General features: G+C 41.8%; 1 protein-coding gene across 1 annotated transcript in view; it reads left to right on the plus strand.

Annotated features, from left to right (window-relative positions):
• Positions 1-912: 912 nt before the first annotated feature.
• MEOX2 (mesenchyme homeobox 2) overlaps positions 913-16,208 on the plus strand; it is a 62,972-nt gene continuing 47,676 nt past the window's right edge. The window contains exon 1 of the mRNA XM_082193995.1: positions 913-1,759. Within this exon, the coding sequence (XP_082050121.1) occupies positions 1,207-1,759 (553 nt within the window). The 5' untranslated portion in view covers positions 913-1,206. The remainder of the gene's footprint in view (positions 1,760-16,208) is intronic.

Here is a 16,208-nt window from a genome sequence, read left to right on the forward strand (position 1 = left end):
CACTCCTCGTGGGAAGCGCCCCTGCAATCTCCTCCACCGAATCCCGCCTTCTACTGTTCAAAGGGAGAGCGCAGGCAAATGAGCCAAGGGGGACACCGGCTGCTCTCGGCAGCCTCTTCACACGGCCACTTTATTTCTGGGTTGGCCTGGCAAGGAAGGCTGGCTTGATGGGGAAGTGCAGGTGAGCGGCTGAGAACGGGCAAGCCAGTGGGGAAAAAGAGGCCGCGCGTCCTGGTCTCCTGTTAAGAGGGAGCAGGCCCAGGAAGGCTGCCCCCAGAGACGTCTTGCTGCCCGCCAACCCCACTCGCAGCAAGCCAGAGAGAAGATGTGGACCAAAAGAGTCATGGCAGGCGGCTGCTTGCCCAAAGGCCCAATCCCATTTTGCACTGGGCGGCTGTCCGGAGGGAGATCCTGGCTCTCTCCCCTTGGCTTCCGCACCCTGGCCTGCCAGACTGGGTCCATGGGTGTAGCCAGGATTTATGTTAGCGGGGAGCAATATTTTATTACTTGATCTAGGGGTGGAGGCAGTTGGTCCCCTCCTTGCCTACGCCAGGGGCTGGGTCCCACCCTCCCTTCGATGGCTGTGCCCCCGAGATATAGGGAGAAGTAACCTCCTCCTCGTGGCACCTGCTCATCTGCGCTCTCCCTCCCGTCCAAAGGGGCGGAAGGAGGGACCCTGGCCGGAGCAGCTGCCCCATTGGCCCCCTCTGCCTCGGAGGAGCGGCGACGGTGGGCGGAAGCGGGTCCCCCCTGTCCCTGCCCGGGGCTCCCTCTCAGCCGCAGCTCGCCCTGCCTCCCGATCGCGCCTCGGAGGCTGAGCCGGGGTCAAGGCGAGGGGAGCCGCGGGCGGGCGGCCGCTGGGCTGGCTGGCGCGCGGAGGCAGCTCGCATGTGGTCAGTGCCGCCGCGCCGCCGCTAAGCCAGCCCCCGGCTCACGTTACACACTCCTGTATTTATAACCTCGGCGAGCCGCTTCCCCCTCGGAGCACTTGCGCGGGACCACCTCCTTTCTGCCGCCGGCGGACAGCGCGCCGATCGGGAGCATCCGATCGAGGCGCACAAGCCCTGGATTATTGGCGAGCGCGCAGCGGCGGCGGCGGCGGCATCTGGTGGCTTGGGGGGTGGCTGGCTGGGAGGAGAGCGCAGCGCCCCGGCGCCTCTTGAACCGCGGGCTTCCCTTGGCAGCGGGGCCGCCTTGCGCGCCGCCATGGATCACACGCTCTTCGGCTGCCTGCGCAGCCCGCACCATGCCCCGGGCCAGGGCTTGCACCCTTTCTCGCAGTCGGCGCTCGCCCTGCACGGCCGCTCCGACCACATGTCCTACCCGGAGCTCTCGCCCTCGGCCTCCTCTTGCATCATCGCGGGATACCCCAGCGAGGAGGGCATGTTCGGCAGCCAGCATCACCGCGGGCACCACCATCACCACCACCACCACCACCATCACCAGGCGCAGCAGCAGCAGCAGCAGCAGCAGCAACACCAGCCATTGCAGACGAACTGGCACATTCCGCAGATGGCTTCGCCGCCGCCTCCCCCTCCGCCGCCGTCCGCCTCGGCCAGGCACAGCCTGTGCCTGCAGCCCGACTCGGGTGGACCCCCGGAGCTGGGCAGTAGCCCCCCGGGACTGTGCTCGAACTCATCCAGCCTGGGGACCAGCACCCCGACGGGGGCGGCGTGCGCTCCGGGAGATTATGGCAGGCAGGCGCTGTCCCCGGTGGAAACCGAGAAGCGCACGGGCAAGCGGAAAAGCGACAGCTCAGGTAAACGCGCCCCTCGTGTCATTTCTTGGGTGGGTGGGTGCGGGGGTCGAAAAGGGGAAACCCACCCCCGGGTGGATCGGGCTGTTGGCGGAGAAAGTGGCTTCATCTTTGGTGCGCTTCTTTGGTGAGGTTAAGTCACCTTTGGGGAGACGCGGAGAGCGCATCGCATCGCCTTCTAGACCTTTCATCGCGGGCAGAGATGCAAGGACCATCAGGTGGTGGACCATAAAATCGTTGGCCGGCGGGGCGGGGTGGAGAGACTTGCTTCGGAATCTGGCATCTCTGACACCAGGGTTTCCATTCAGTCCTCTTTTCCCCAGATTTTTGTTTCCCTCCTGTTCAGGGTCGCAGGCTGCTGCGCGCTTTTGGAAGAAGCGCCACGAGCAGTCATGGACCCGTTTCTCTTTAGGGCTGCCTAATATATAACCGAACCATTGCACAATTGGAGGCAAGTTCTATCCCTGGAAGAAGTTTGTAGTTATTCTTTTGGTTGGTTTTATGGATTAAGAGGGTTACACACAAATATGTAAACAGTTTTATGTTTAAAATGAGATTCCTGCCTCTGAAAAGCACATAAACTGATAAATTAGACGTACATGTTTCAGATGTGTACTACTTGTGTAATAGATACAATGTAAATTATATCATACACATAGTGCAACTTCTTCAGGTACAGACTACAAACCGAATAGTATGTATACTATTTAAATACCCACAATAAATGCCACTTTTTATACCACACAGTCTTGTATAAAGAGCATAAAGCATTATTTAGGAAGAAATAGAAGTGAATTTCAATTTTGATCAATAACAATGTATAGCAAAAAGTGTAGAATTTCTGCAATTACATTTCAGTTCTTAAGACATTTACTTGAAAGTAAATTCAATATATTTAAATTTAGTGGTATTCTGAGATCAGATGCATTTACATGGCAGTTTTATTCACTTCAGAGTTTATTTTATATGTCCTATAGTTTTAAAGCTAAATTTGACATGTGCATTTATCTGGATTGCATATCTTCTACAACAAATTCTGTGATTCTGTAAAATGATTTAAATATGCTATAAAATTCCAAGTGGGAAGCTAGAAATGAAAGATGTCATTCACATAGTAAAACTGCTAAAGGTAAGATGTGCTTGTGCACGAACACACACAGGCACACAGGCACACACAACACACACACACACACACAGAGAGAGAGAGAGAGAGAGAGAGAGAGAGAGAGAGAGAGAGGAAGATAAATGAAGCAATGCTTAGAAAGAGAAAGTAATAGGCGTGTTCAGACAGTATGAAAAGTTCACAAGGAAAGCCTTGACCTTGTCTTGTGTCTTTTATAATTGCTAGAATAAGTAGTAGAAACCTCATATTTGAAATTGCCTACATTTTGTAGTTTTCTATCCTTTTTGAGCAATTTTCTGTGCCAATTATTTTACAGTGTTGTAGTTTCTTATTATTTCTATCTTGCAATTTATGGGGGAAAAGGTCTTGTTGATCTGAGAACACTGAATTATCTGCAAACAGAAATTGTATATTTATATAAAGAGTGAGTAATTACATTTTTTCACATGTGTAAGTTGGTAATTTATTATTATTATTTCAAGGAGATATAATTTTTAATTGGCAGAAGAATAAGAAGAAAAACTTCTTACAATGCAAAATGTTAAGAAAACAGCTCATCACAATTCAAGGAAAATATTAATATTTAGCTTTTATTGAAATCCAAAAACTCATATATTTAAAGTTGAGTTGCAGTGAGTAATATTCTGTAATACAAGTAACCCAAAGTAAAACACAATCCTAAATGTATTCATAGGAACAGGAATACTGTTTAGGATTACAGCCTTAGATCCATGTCATATCAAACATTACCTAGAAAAAGCAATTTAGCGAAGCTGACTTCCCAGTAATCTGTATAAGATTGCTGGCATAAATTTGTCTAAATTATTGAAATTCTTCACTATTATAGATTTCATTATGCAAATGTTGCCTACGGATGGCTTCTGTATATTTCAGAACAGTATATGTAACAAAACATGCTTAACAATGGATGGCAAATACCAATTTTAAATTAGTCCAGTTACATAGTTTTGAACATTTCAAAAGGTTTTTTGGCAGAATTTTATTCAGTATATGTAAATTATATATTTTTGTTTTCTGCTTCAAATCGGTGCATCTTTCTGACATAATTGAAATAATGATTTTTGTGGGGGGGTCACTTTCCCATACGAATCGAGATTAGATTTCAAATTGCTATTTCATTTTCCTTGAAACTTGAACGCCTATGGATTAATACCTATACATATGTCTATCACGCTTGTATGTTAGAAAAAATTTATGTACAAATAACTAGGGCAATGCCTAAGGCGTAGATTCTAAATAGGCATGAATTAGACCATTGCATTTGTTAGAACTGCTATATCCCAAAGAACTCCATAGAGTCTTTCCCAAAATGTATCTGCGTGTATTTACAGTGGTGCTGACAATGAACAATTGTAAGTAATTTTTTTCATCTGGCATCACTGTTGTACAAATTTTTATTCCATTAGAAATCCTAGCAGTAGCAAAAGCAACACATTTTTGTTTTGGTACACTGGTAGTTATAACTTGCAACAGTAGGTACCTTTGCAGAGCAATGAATAGACTTAATTTTTGCCCTTGTCTTGTATTGACTTTCAACAGGTTTAACGGACCTCTGTATTTGACTGATTGCAGTAGTAGCATCACAGGAAACTGTCATCTGTTTCCAACATGATCTGAACATGATATCATGATGGGAAATTCAGTCATCAAAACTACCAGACAACTGCTGACAGTTCCTCCATGTGTCCGCAGTAGCTCCCTTTTGATAGTATCTTTTGCTGATGTAATATAACCTAGCATGAGAAAAACAACAATCTTTAATCAGTTTAACTTCTTCCCTTTTAAATGATCTGTGTCGTCCATCACTGCACCTCTTTCATATCAAAACCTCTGAATTCAACACTGTAGTGCTGAGCATTTGTGTAATAATTGTGGATATATGTTGCAAACAAATTTAAATTTAAATGCAGGAGTTAATTCACCTATGTTAATGAGGATAACAATGGCCAAATAGAAGCCTTTATTCATTTTATTTAACATTTATTTATCTGATCTGTCATGCAAAATGAATCCTTATTAAGCCTCAGTGTATCAAACAATTTTCATCTCTAGCTTTCTGTCTACACTTATCTTTATTTCACTGTTGGTTAAAATGTAGTTTATAGTTAGAGATGAATACAAGCAATTCACTATTACAAAGGACTTGCGCTTTATAATCAAGCCGGGCCTGTTTAATTCAGTGGTTCTTGCCTTACAAGTAATAAGATGGAGTTTGAAATGTAAATCATTTTATTATTTATTTTGGACTGCTTCTTGACCCACCTGATAAGCTGCCCTTAGAGCTTCTTAAATATCAGATATTATCAGGGAGACTTGAATGGAAAAATGTAATAAGAAAGCAATTTTATAAGAATATGGAAATACTTTTTAAAAAAGGAAATATTATTTGATAGCATTTTGAATAATAACAGTTACATATTTAAGAAAGTGCATGTTGAAAAAAACATTTTAAAAATAAATAAATAAAAGTCTCCAAGTCTGTTCTTATAATTCATTTAATACAGGCAACAAAATTAGGCATTTGCAAACTGTTGAATGCTGTGCCAACTAAGAATTTGAGGAAGGGTGGGCAATATGGAAACAGAAATTATTCTTCAGTAATATTAAATATATTAATCCAAAAAGTAAACAAATGATAACAAGGAAGGCTTATAAAATATCCTCTGCATATTGTAAGTTTTGCTGATCACTTCCATATACCTTGATGCTAGACTTCCCTACATTATTAACTGATGAATAAACACATTTCCTTACTTATTTTCCATTGGCATCAGTAGGATTTGTTCCCCATTATACCTATTTGGGAAAGCTTCTTAATTACAGTATTTAAAATAATGATGAAACTATTTTTTTCCATGTTCACGAACTGTTTTGCAACCCTGAGATCCAAACTTAAACTACCACATGCTATCCTAACACCACACAGAATTAGGTATCCTTAAATCCATTGGAATCAATGACTGGTAATTCTGTAATAATCTGTTTAGAACCTGGTACATACTACTGTTGCACAATTTCAATTAAGTGACCTGGAGTCTTGCATAAACTCCAAACATTGTGCATTTGATGGATTACTTCCAAAATATTTGCAATAATTTCCAAGAAATGCCTTTAAAAATACATGCACCAGCGTACTTATTAAAAATATCACTTATGAGAAAATGATTCGATAAATTCCTGCTAATAGTGTGAATTTTTTGTTGCTTTTAATGATTACTCACCAAAGCATTTTGGTGTATATACACACGCATGCATACACATAGCATAACGGATTCATCCGAGTTCTCAAACTTTTCAGCAGGCTTCTACAGTACAAGCACAATATATTTACTATGTGTGTTTTTCTTTCAGACAGAGGTAATCTGTTCATTATGCTTGGGTTTTTTAATTATTATCAACATATCATTCATCTTGAACAAAACCACCGAATCCTACAGGCCAGGATCCAAAGATACGATATAGGCGCATCTTAAGAGCTAGAATCCAAAGAATAGCACAATTCGTTCTGCATTCTCATGGGGGACATTGGGCTTGTGTTTCTCAAACATCACCTCCCCATGCCAAATGGCAAACCACTTTTGAAATTAAGGGGACTTTTAAAAGCACATTTTATATGGCACAATGGGTGGTCTGGTGCTCAAAGAAGAAGAAGAAATTAAAATCCCCACATGTCCCAGCCTTTGGCATACCTAAATTAGTTCTTTTAACCCCAGCCAAGGCCATATGTGTGCCCAGTGGTATTTCCCCCCACCCCCAGCCCCTTTGAGCAGCAGACTACAACGCCATATTATTACAAGCTGCTTTTGAAAGTTTCCCTGAATTCAAAAGTAGCTTTTCCTGTAGTCTTCGGGGTTGCTTTCCAATGTACATGAGCCCAAAGTAAACTAGTTATCACAAAGAAAGAGAGAGGAAGCGATGCTTTACTGTGTTTTGCTGTAGGATTCTAAACAGATGTGACTGTATTGCAGATACATCTTGATTCGGGTCAAAACTTTGGCTTAATTAAATTAATCAAATATTTCGCTGATAACATAGTAACTTTAAAACAATTCCTACAAATACAGGGCCAAATACAAATCCTACCATTAGGCAGCCTCTTCAGACAACTGATGTTGGGTATCATGAAATGGTAGCAAATTGACTATTATGTGATTTATTGTGTTGTTATTGCCGGGGAGGCTGAAAGGGTGCTTATGGGAGTTTCTGCCTCAAGTACCAAAATAACTTGGTCAACCTTGATGGGGATGGAGAACTTGCTTTCCCACCTGAGGCATCTAAATGCATTGGGCCAGCCCTGCTAACCCAAATCCAAAATGTGGGATATGGAAATAAAGCCCATTGATTACAGTAGCATTTATTTCTAGTAGCACATTGTATGTGTGGGTATTCTGCTGGGCGTATGGAACTCTGAAACATACAAGGAAGGGATTTCCCATTTAGAATAGTATGAAACACCTATCAGAGTGTGCGCCTCTGTGATAAGTTCGGAGCTCCTGAAAGTGGAAACTGCATGTTTCCTTGAACTTTATATGTATATTGAATGGAGCTCTAGATTAGGATGGACACATTTAGGGTTAGAGTTTCTTTTTGTGAGTCAAAACACAAATAACACAAGTACCTGCTTTTAGAGGCAAAGAATATTACTTTGAATATGCTTAGAATTATAGTGCAAGGCTAATAATTATTCTTAATATGAAAATATGAAATGCTATACAGTGGTACCTTGGGTTAAGAACTTAATTCATTCTGGACGTCCATTCTTAACTTGAAGCTGCTCTTAGCCTGAGTTACCACTTTAGCTAATGGGGCCTCCTGCTGCTGCCGTGCCGCCACCAGAGCACGATTTCTGTTCTCATCCTGAAGCAAAATTCTGAACCTGAGGTACTATTTCTGGGTTAGCGGAGTCTGTAACTTGAAGTGTCTGTAACCTGAAGCGTCTGTAACCTGAGGTACCACTGTATTAGTTTAAATTTCTAAGCAAGGTATTTTTATTTATAATATATTTTTCTAATGCTTTTCACGAACATTATAATTACGCATTAGAAGATAAAATCATTTTAGTATGAAGTGGTTTTTGAATCAATGTGCAATTCTGTGCTCACTTATTTTGGAGTAACCTCCATTGAACACAATGCGATCACACTTGGAACTATGCTGTGTGAATGATAAAACCCACTACTTTCCAAAGAACAACTTGAGACATACTCTAGAGCAGTCTTCCTCAACCTGATACCCTCCAGATTTTGTTAGATGACAACTCCCATCAGCTCCAAGTAGCACAGCCCAGTGATCAGGGATGATGGGAATTGTGGAACCTCGGGTTGAATTAGGCTGTTTGCATGTATACATAGGATTTTTGTTATGTTTAGTTTCAACATCTAACCACCATGTCCCTTGTCTTATAATGTGGTGTAAGAAACTATGATTTTTAAAAAAGCACAGTTCAAAAGCGTATGTGGGTACTAAAAACAAGTTGTGTGCTTTTCTGACTTTTCCCTATGATACATCAAAACAGCTTTAAATTATTGAAGTGCATTAAAATACTTTTGGAATTTTAATTTTAAAAATTTGGAGGTTGTGTTCTGAACGCACTTCCTAGAGAATAGCCCTCACTGCATTCCATTGGACTACACCGCTTCCAGATGACTTGTTTATTCAGTATTCTTTGTGATTTATTTACTAGGAGGTTAGATGATGTTGCACCAAAACAAGTGTTATCCCACACTCTCCAATGCATTTCCCCAACACTCCTTATCTCAGAAGGTCTGATCTTTCAGGGGAAAGGATATGTTGTGGAAGACTTCCCGATCCACTATAATTGGGTAAGCTAAATTTGCCAGTATGAAACTGAATCTCATCTGCAAAGAATGACAGTCTGGAAGGATCCTTACTTCTCAGTAAACTTGTGTAAAGATTGTGCTGTATAATCTCATTTGCTTGGAAGAATAGTACATGGATTTCAACTGAACTTAATTTTACAAATCAGGGTAGGAGATAATACACAGCCTTGGCAAACAGTATGAGATTACTTAGTTCAGGATGAGACCATATAAGACAAAGGCAAGTTTTGCTTATGTGTTGACACTTCAAATTACCTTCTGTTTTTATGCATTATAGAATTCGAATGTCTAGTTTGGGTTTGTCTTGTAGTAAAATGCCTGTAACTGCCAATAAGTCCCCATCTTTAATCTGAACTGGCTACTAACACACCCAAGCAAAGTTGCATTGAGACAATTGCACATTTAAGACATAATTAAAGAAAAATGTGTACCTTTACAGTGGTACAGTATAATTTTATATATACTGCTGGCCCAGAATAATTTTGCGTCTATCATTTACAAATTAAATTCCTTTTGTTTTATCTTTACTTCTGTTTATCCGTTGTCATGTTGGCAAGCGAAAACAGAACCATAGCAAATTGAGCATTCTTTAATATTTTTAGGGTCAGGACAAATTGCAGAGTTTTTTTAAAAAATAGAAAATTCGGGGGGCGGGGGTGGAATCTGCTATATAGGCCAATTTCTAAACATTACAAATAGTTTCCACTGTATTTTAAACATAATGAAAACAATGGATTTTATTTTACCCTGTACTCTTTCCCTCCAACCGTCATATAAGAGCCAGGTTGAACAGTCAACCATAGTCAGCAGCAGCTGCTTAAATGCAACTCTATCCATTTGCTTTGTGCTCAGAAGAAAATCTTATGCGGATTGCTGCAAATAATGTTAACAACTGCAAATAGGTTGATTGTTTTGAGCAAAATTACTGGCATATGTGAGGTTTGCGCAGAGATCAGGAATTATCCTCAATAGCAGTTGGTGATATAAGGGGAAGAAGAGGGGCAACAGCCACTTCTCCCCACTGACAAGGGCCAGTTTTCTGTACTAGATGAAATACCATATTTGGGATTTATTATTAATATGGTTCCAAAAAATAAGTCTGATGAAGCTCTTCATTTTTAATATATTTTAATGCAGTAAACTGACTTAGCCATTCGAAAGCGAGTAAAGTAGGAAAGAGTTTATCTGACTTTCAGTACTGAACCTGGTTGTAGGACTTAGGGGTCCTGTTTGGGTGCAGAAAAGGCAGGATGGTCCTTTCCTTCTGCTATTAAACCCAATATTAATAAACAAGTTTATTTTAGATGGACATCCTGTTGGGATTTCAGCTTTAGTGAACCTGGGATATGCCTTCAGTTTCAGCAACAGGTGGAGAATAGCGGTAGGAGGTGAGGTGAGCCAGGAGAATAAGGGTGGAGAGTTTATTTATTTTCTTTACTGCAGAATATTATTTTAAAACGTGCTAGTATTTATGCAGAGGCAGTAGTACAAAGGCTTTAACTCCAAAGCTTAATGTTTGTATATTCCTAATGAGCGTGTAACCCATGGTTGTTTACAGTAGAAGGGGCCTGTGCCTCCTATCATTCAGTCTGCCAGCATTAAAGCAGCTTTTACAGCAGTTGCAGAACCCCTTTAAAACAGTAGAAGAACAGCAAGGAAACCAAGATATTTGAATTAGTTTCAGTAGCTATCCTTTCCCATTTGGATCTACTCCACTGCAGCTCATGCTGTTTTTTGAGAGACAAAATTAATAATTTGCAAGATTTTTTTTTAATGGCCTCATTGAAATAACTAAAAATTGGTTGGCATCCATCTATCTCTCTTGGGAGACAATGGAGGAGTGCACCTTTGGGGGTGAAGTCAAACTGTTGGAAGGTTACAGTGCCTGCTGTGGCTGTAGAGACCAGTACAGGAGAAACGTGTTTTATTGTAGCTGGGGCAGATGAAGGTGCCCAGTTGTGCTACTGCAGATGTACCTGGGTGCAGTGGCGTAGCGTGGGTTGTCAGCACCCGGGGCAAGGCAAGTAATTTGCGCCCCCTAACCCTAACCCCCCAGATGTTGCACCCGGTGTGGCCGGCCCCCCTGCACCCCCCACGCTACGCCACAGCCTTGGTGCTTCTTCTCTTTGCGCTGCTCCCAGCAGACATTCCTCCTCTGGTCCTTACTATGGAGGCATGACCCAACTGACTTGTCTCTAGGCGCCGCCGTTGTCTGCAAGAGATTCTCACATGGCAGGGCTGCCGGCCCTCATGTCACGTTTGCAGACATCTTCGTAACATGTCTGCCAGCAGGCCTGGTGCTTGAAGCCAGCTTCCGAAGAACATCCTTGGATTCAACTAATACCACCCAGGGAAACTACCCTGGAAGCCAAATAAGCATTAAAAGGAAAAGATTTTGCTAATAAGAAACTTCTTTCTGGTATGACAGGAGGAAAAACTAATGAATACACATGCAAGGTTGTACCCAAGTAAGTCATAATCAGAGTAGAATCAAGAGGCACGACTAACTTAAGTACACTGAAAATGAATATGAATGAAAATACTATGCACCACCAGATGTTGGTGCTGTTCTTTGCGAGTTATCCACATATTTGTACAGTCCTTTTCTTGACCCTTCAAGAGGTTGTACATCCAGCCACTAATAATCCCTCCTCCCCAGGTAGATAGTAAATCAGTGGGTCTATAATAATTTTCAGCATTGACAAGAGAACTACAATTTGCACCAGAAATTGAGCCTACCACATCACTCCCTTAAAAGGAGAAAAATTGTGCTGTGTAGCTCATCGTCAACAATGTATTTAAAAATCTCCTCAGTTTGTCATGATATTGAAATCTAGTAGCTTTCTCTGTGTGTAGACAGGTGGAAACAATGTAGTTATACATCAAGACTTCCATAAAGAAACTTCTTGTTATTCCCAGTATGAGTGAGTATTACAGCAATGTGCATGTGTTAAATAAATGGATGTGCACAATACAGTGGATGTTTCTTCCTCTAAGAAAGACTTTCAAAATAGGCTAAAGTGGTCATGGCATAGAAAGGAATATATGGATAGTTTTTAAAACATCTCTGCTGGAAGCAGGGAGTGAGACCATTCTTTTCATGTTCTGTTCTCAAAAATACAGGAGATTTTGCCAGGCTCCTCACCTGGTTATGGGCCAGCTTTTGAACCAGTGGATCTACTGCCAGCTCTTTCTTGACCCCATAATGACCTGTTTTGTTGAGTGGGTTGGTGGTTTCTACTGACTTTGCAGATGGTAGCTTCCTGACTGCCTGTGCTTTCAGCAAGTGCAGCAAGGACTTATATGGCAACAGAACCCTCCTGCAGTAGTGTGGTTTGGGGATTGTTCCCTAAGGCTGCAATCCTGAGTCCAGTTACCTGGGAGAATGGAATAGGAATTACTTCTCAGCAGACATGGTTACCATTGTGCTGTAATTATGTTCTCTGCTTGTCTTCAGTTTGAAATTATCAAAGCTGTCCTTCATGGTTTCCATGCTGTGCTTTCTGGAAAAAAGACACTGGAGGATTTTGATTTATAATTGCTCTTTGCTATTGATCTCCTGTAACCAGGGAAACCATAAACACTTTCCTATGTCATGTAAGCAACATATTAAATTAGAAACAACGTTTTTTTAATGTCCTTGATTTCGGCTTTGTGTATCTTAAATAATAAACATAACCTCTCAGTTAAATAGACCTTTGTGTTCTGATATCAAAGGAGTTCTGATATCACAAATGCCTTTGTCTTTTCAATGGACAGAGCAATCCAAAAGAATAGGGAACCAACACATTCCAAACTCCATTCAGGAGCAGGGCAACTGGCTGTTGAGCCAACCTGAGCCTGGAGAGGGGAAACAAGAAGAAGAAGAAGAAGAGTTTGGATTTGATATCCCGCCTTTCACTCCCTTTAAGGAGTCTCAAAGCGGCTAACATTCTCCTTTCCCTTCCTCCCCCACAACAAACACTCTGTGAGGTGAGTGGGGCTGAGAGACTTCAAAGAAGTGTGACTGGCCCAAGGTCACCCAGCAGCTGCATGTGGAGGAGCGGAGACACGAACCTGGTTCCCCAGATTACGAGTCTATCGCTCTTAACCACTACACCACACAAGCCTTTAAACTAATTTAACTTATGCCATCCTTTTTGCAGTGCAGCTTCCACTGGATTGCTAGGTCATGTGACCAAGCTGAATAGTGTTTGGGATGGGAGTAAGTCTCCCCCTGTTCTATCCTATATGAGACCCCTTTTTGGAGACTTAGCTCAGCTTACCTGGTTGAGCCCCAGCTAAGCTGACACTTAACAAGATGAAGAGGGCCGGCTCAAGACATTTTGCTGCCTGAGGCAAAGGACAAGATGGCGTCCTCCCCCAAGGCCTATACAGAAGACAGTTGGACTGGCAACTTAATCTTAATCCAATACTGGTGAAAGGAAAATATAGCCCACTGCACTTGAGAGCAGCAGGATAGTGAAGGGGGTACAGGCCACATGGCTGTCACAACTTTTCCCCACATGGCAGCTGCCTCACTCTGCCTCATCATAGGGCCAGCCCTGTGGATGAAAGAATTCGGCCTGTATGGCTTTGGCTGAGCCCAGGCTAATCCCAGCTCAGCCAGAAATCTCTCTACAGTGGTACCTCGGGTTACATGCGCTTCAGGTTACAGATGCTTCAGGTTACAGACTCCACTAACCCAGAAATAGTACGTCAGGTTAATAACTTTGCTTCAGGATGAGAACAGAAATCGTGCTCTGGCAGCGCGGTGGCACCATTAACTAAAGTGGAGCTTCAGGTTAAGTACAGTTTCAGGTTAAGAACGGACCTCCAGAATGAATTAAGTACTTAACCCAAGGTACCACTGTATTCCAAACTCCACGCACCCCAGAGGATATTGAGTTTGAATGGCTTCCTAAAATACTAAGAAAAATACAGGAACCCTTTGAAGAGATGGATGATTAAAGATTAGAAGATAGTGGAATTAAGCATAGTAACTCAGCCAAACTGTATTTTTCATAGGTATTAAGAGTCCTGCTGCTCATTGTTTCAGTTGGCAATTCTGAGTGTGTACTAAGGTGGATTTAGTCACAGCAATAAAGCTGGTTTTCCTAGACCATCATTGAATCAAGCTGATAATGGAACCTGTTAAATTTTATTCTGCATATTCTCTATGGTCAGTCACTGCAGCACAGCATGATCGCCACAACAATACTAGCAGTTTGGATACCAAATGCTAAGATTGCACCGTATAGGATTTCTGTATAAACCAGGGGTCTGCAACCTTTAAGACAAAAAGAGCCACTTGGACCCGTTTCCAAAGAAAAAACAACAACTGGGAGCCGCAAAACCATTGCGACATTTAAAACAAATATATCTCCGGAGCCACGATCTGACAGCGGGCGGGAAGGTGACGTCGGGACGGTGCGTGACTAACGCACGCACTGCCCCCATGCGACGTCACAGCCAGTACAGTGCCCGCCACAGTGAGGAGTGTCGGGGCGCACAATGCGCCTCCTCCCCTCGCTAGTATCCACCCCGGAGCCGCAGCAAAGATGTAAAAGAGCCGCATGCGGCTCCGGAGCCACGGGTTGCAGACCCCTGGTATAAACATACAACAGAAAGCTGGGTGGGGGATATATATGAAAGAAACATGTTCATGTTAATTGAAGCATTTTACGTCTATTAATACGATGCTTCGAACTTTTTAAAAAAGACTGCCGTGTGTGCAAATGAAGAACACTGAAAATTCTGGGATCATAGCAATAATATGACAAAATTTAAATAATAGGATGATTGATCAATGTATTATAATTGTATATTTTTCTTGGGCAAGCAAATGTTTGGCTCTGTAGTTAAGAGTCTTTGCTTTCAGACATTGGGCTGGCTTTGAAGTCAAAATATCCAGGACTAGAGAAATTAGAGTCTTTTGTGTGCATTTTCTGGAAAAGATTACTATGTTCCTGCGAGAAATTGTAAGGCTGCTATACTAAAGGCAGTGGAACTTACTTCTGAGTAAAAAGATGCAAAGGTCCAGTTAGATTCATTGATAAAAGAGCATACTTTCATAAATGGGCTGCCAGATCATGTAAGTGTCCCATTTGCACAAACAAAAGGAAATAAATTTGCTGGTGCATTATATTTTAAAATAAATGCCAGGTCAACAAATGCTGAACACAACTCATCTGTTTGAAAACTAATCTATTTCCCTAAACATATTTACTTGTGAGTAAGTTCTACTGAGATCAATAAATGGCTACAGCATGACATTCCCTTTATCTGTCAGGTGAATGGTGAATCCTGGGTTCCTACATTGTCACAACTTCAGATGTTGTTTGGGGGAAAACACTAAGATAATGTGGAAGTTGTCGTTGTGAGTGTGCTGTGTAAAATATAAATATTTTCTCCTTTCATATCTTATTATTTTTGAATTTATTAATACTCTATTAAAACTTAAATAGAAGCTGCGGGGTTTACGTAGCCCTAAGTAAATTGGTTTTAATTTGGAGTATTTGAACAGGTGGACTAATTAGCAAGTGGATGCAAATTGCAATGATCCCATATAACACCATATTTTCATGTATTTTAATCTTATTTTAATTATGATTCACACCCCCACCACTAGTCAAGCACAGCATTTGCTAACAAAAAACAAAAATATTTTCTCAGTTAATGAACTACTGCAATAAAAACAAAGAGTGCTTTGTCAGTGAACACTCTCTTCGTGCTGCCAGTTGAAATTCCTGAAACTGCCTTCAAAGGCAAACCCGGGTAGAGGCATTGCAGTAATTTAACTAGAAAAAAGGGGAGTGATGAGATCTCAAGGGTGCACAAAAATAAAGATTTTATTGGTCCAACATGGTTTGAAATATGTACCACTGTTCTCTAGTGAGTTCTGTAATCAAATCATTTGGTACTGAGCACCCCAAAGGGGGGGGGGAACGCCACCTGCTTTTTAAGTCCTCCTGAAAAAAGTGTATATCAAAACATGTTGGGCCAACAAAAACCTTTGTTTTTGTGTACCGTTGAGATCTCCTCTCCTTCCCCCTGTTCCTCTTTTCCTATTTTTGGTGCCTTCCTTCTTCTGGTTTCCCTTTACAGTAATATTACCTGGAAGAGACTAGGACATGAATAATCAGACACTGCCTCGGTCACTCACAGTTAAATTACTGTAATGCGTTCTACCTTGGGCTACCTTAGAAGACAATCCAGAAATTTCAGTTGGTTCAAAGTTTGAACACCAGGATATTTACTGGAGGCAGCAGAGTGCATCATATTTATTATCTACACTTGGTTTCTGTATTCAGATCAATTTTCCTTTTTTAACTATTAAGGCCCTAAATGGCATAGTACCTTAAAAACGGCCCTCCTCATATGATCCAGTTTGTGTACTTTAATCTGCCTCTAGCTAGGGAAGGGGGAGGAATTCAATTCAGTTCTCATTTAAAGGTAAACCTATTGAACCTGCACTCCTAGAAATAAC

The sequence above is a fragment of the Podarcis vaucheri genome (genome assembly GCF_965113315.1).
Source record: "Podarcis vaucheri genome assembly, chromosome: 12".
Lineage (NCBI taxonomy): Eukaryota > Metazoa > Chordata > Lepidosauria > Squamata > Lacertidae > Podarcis > Podarcis vaucheri.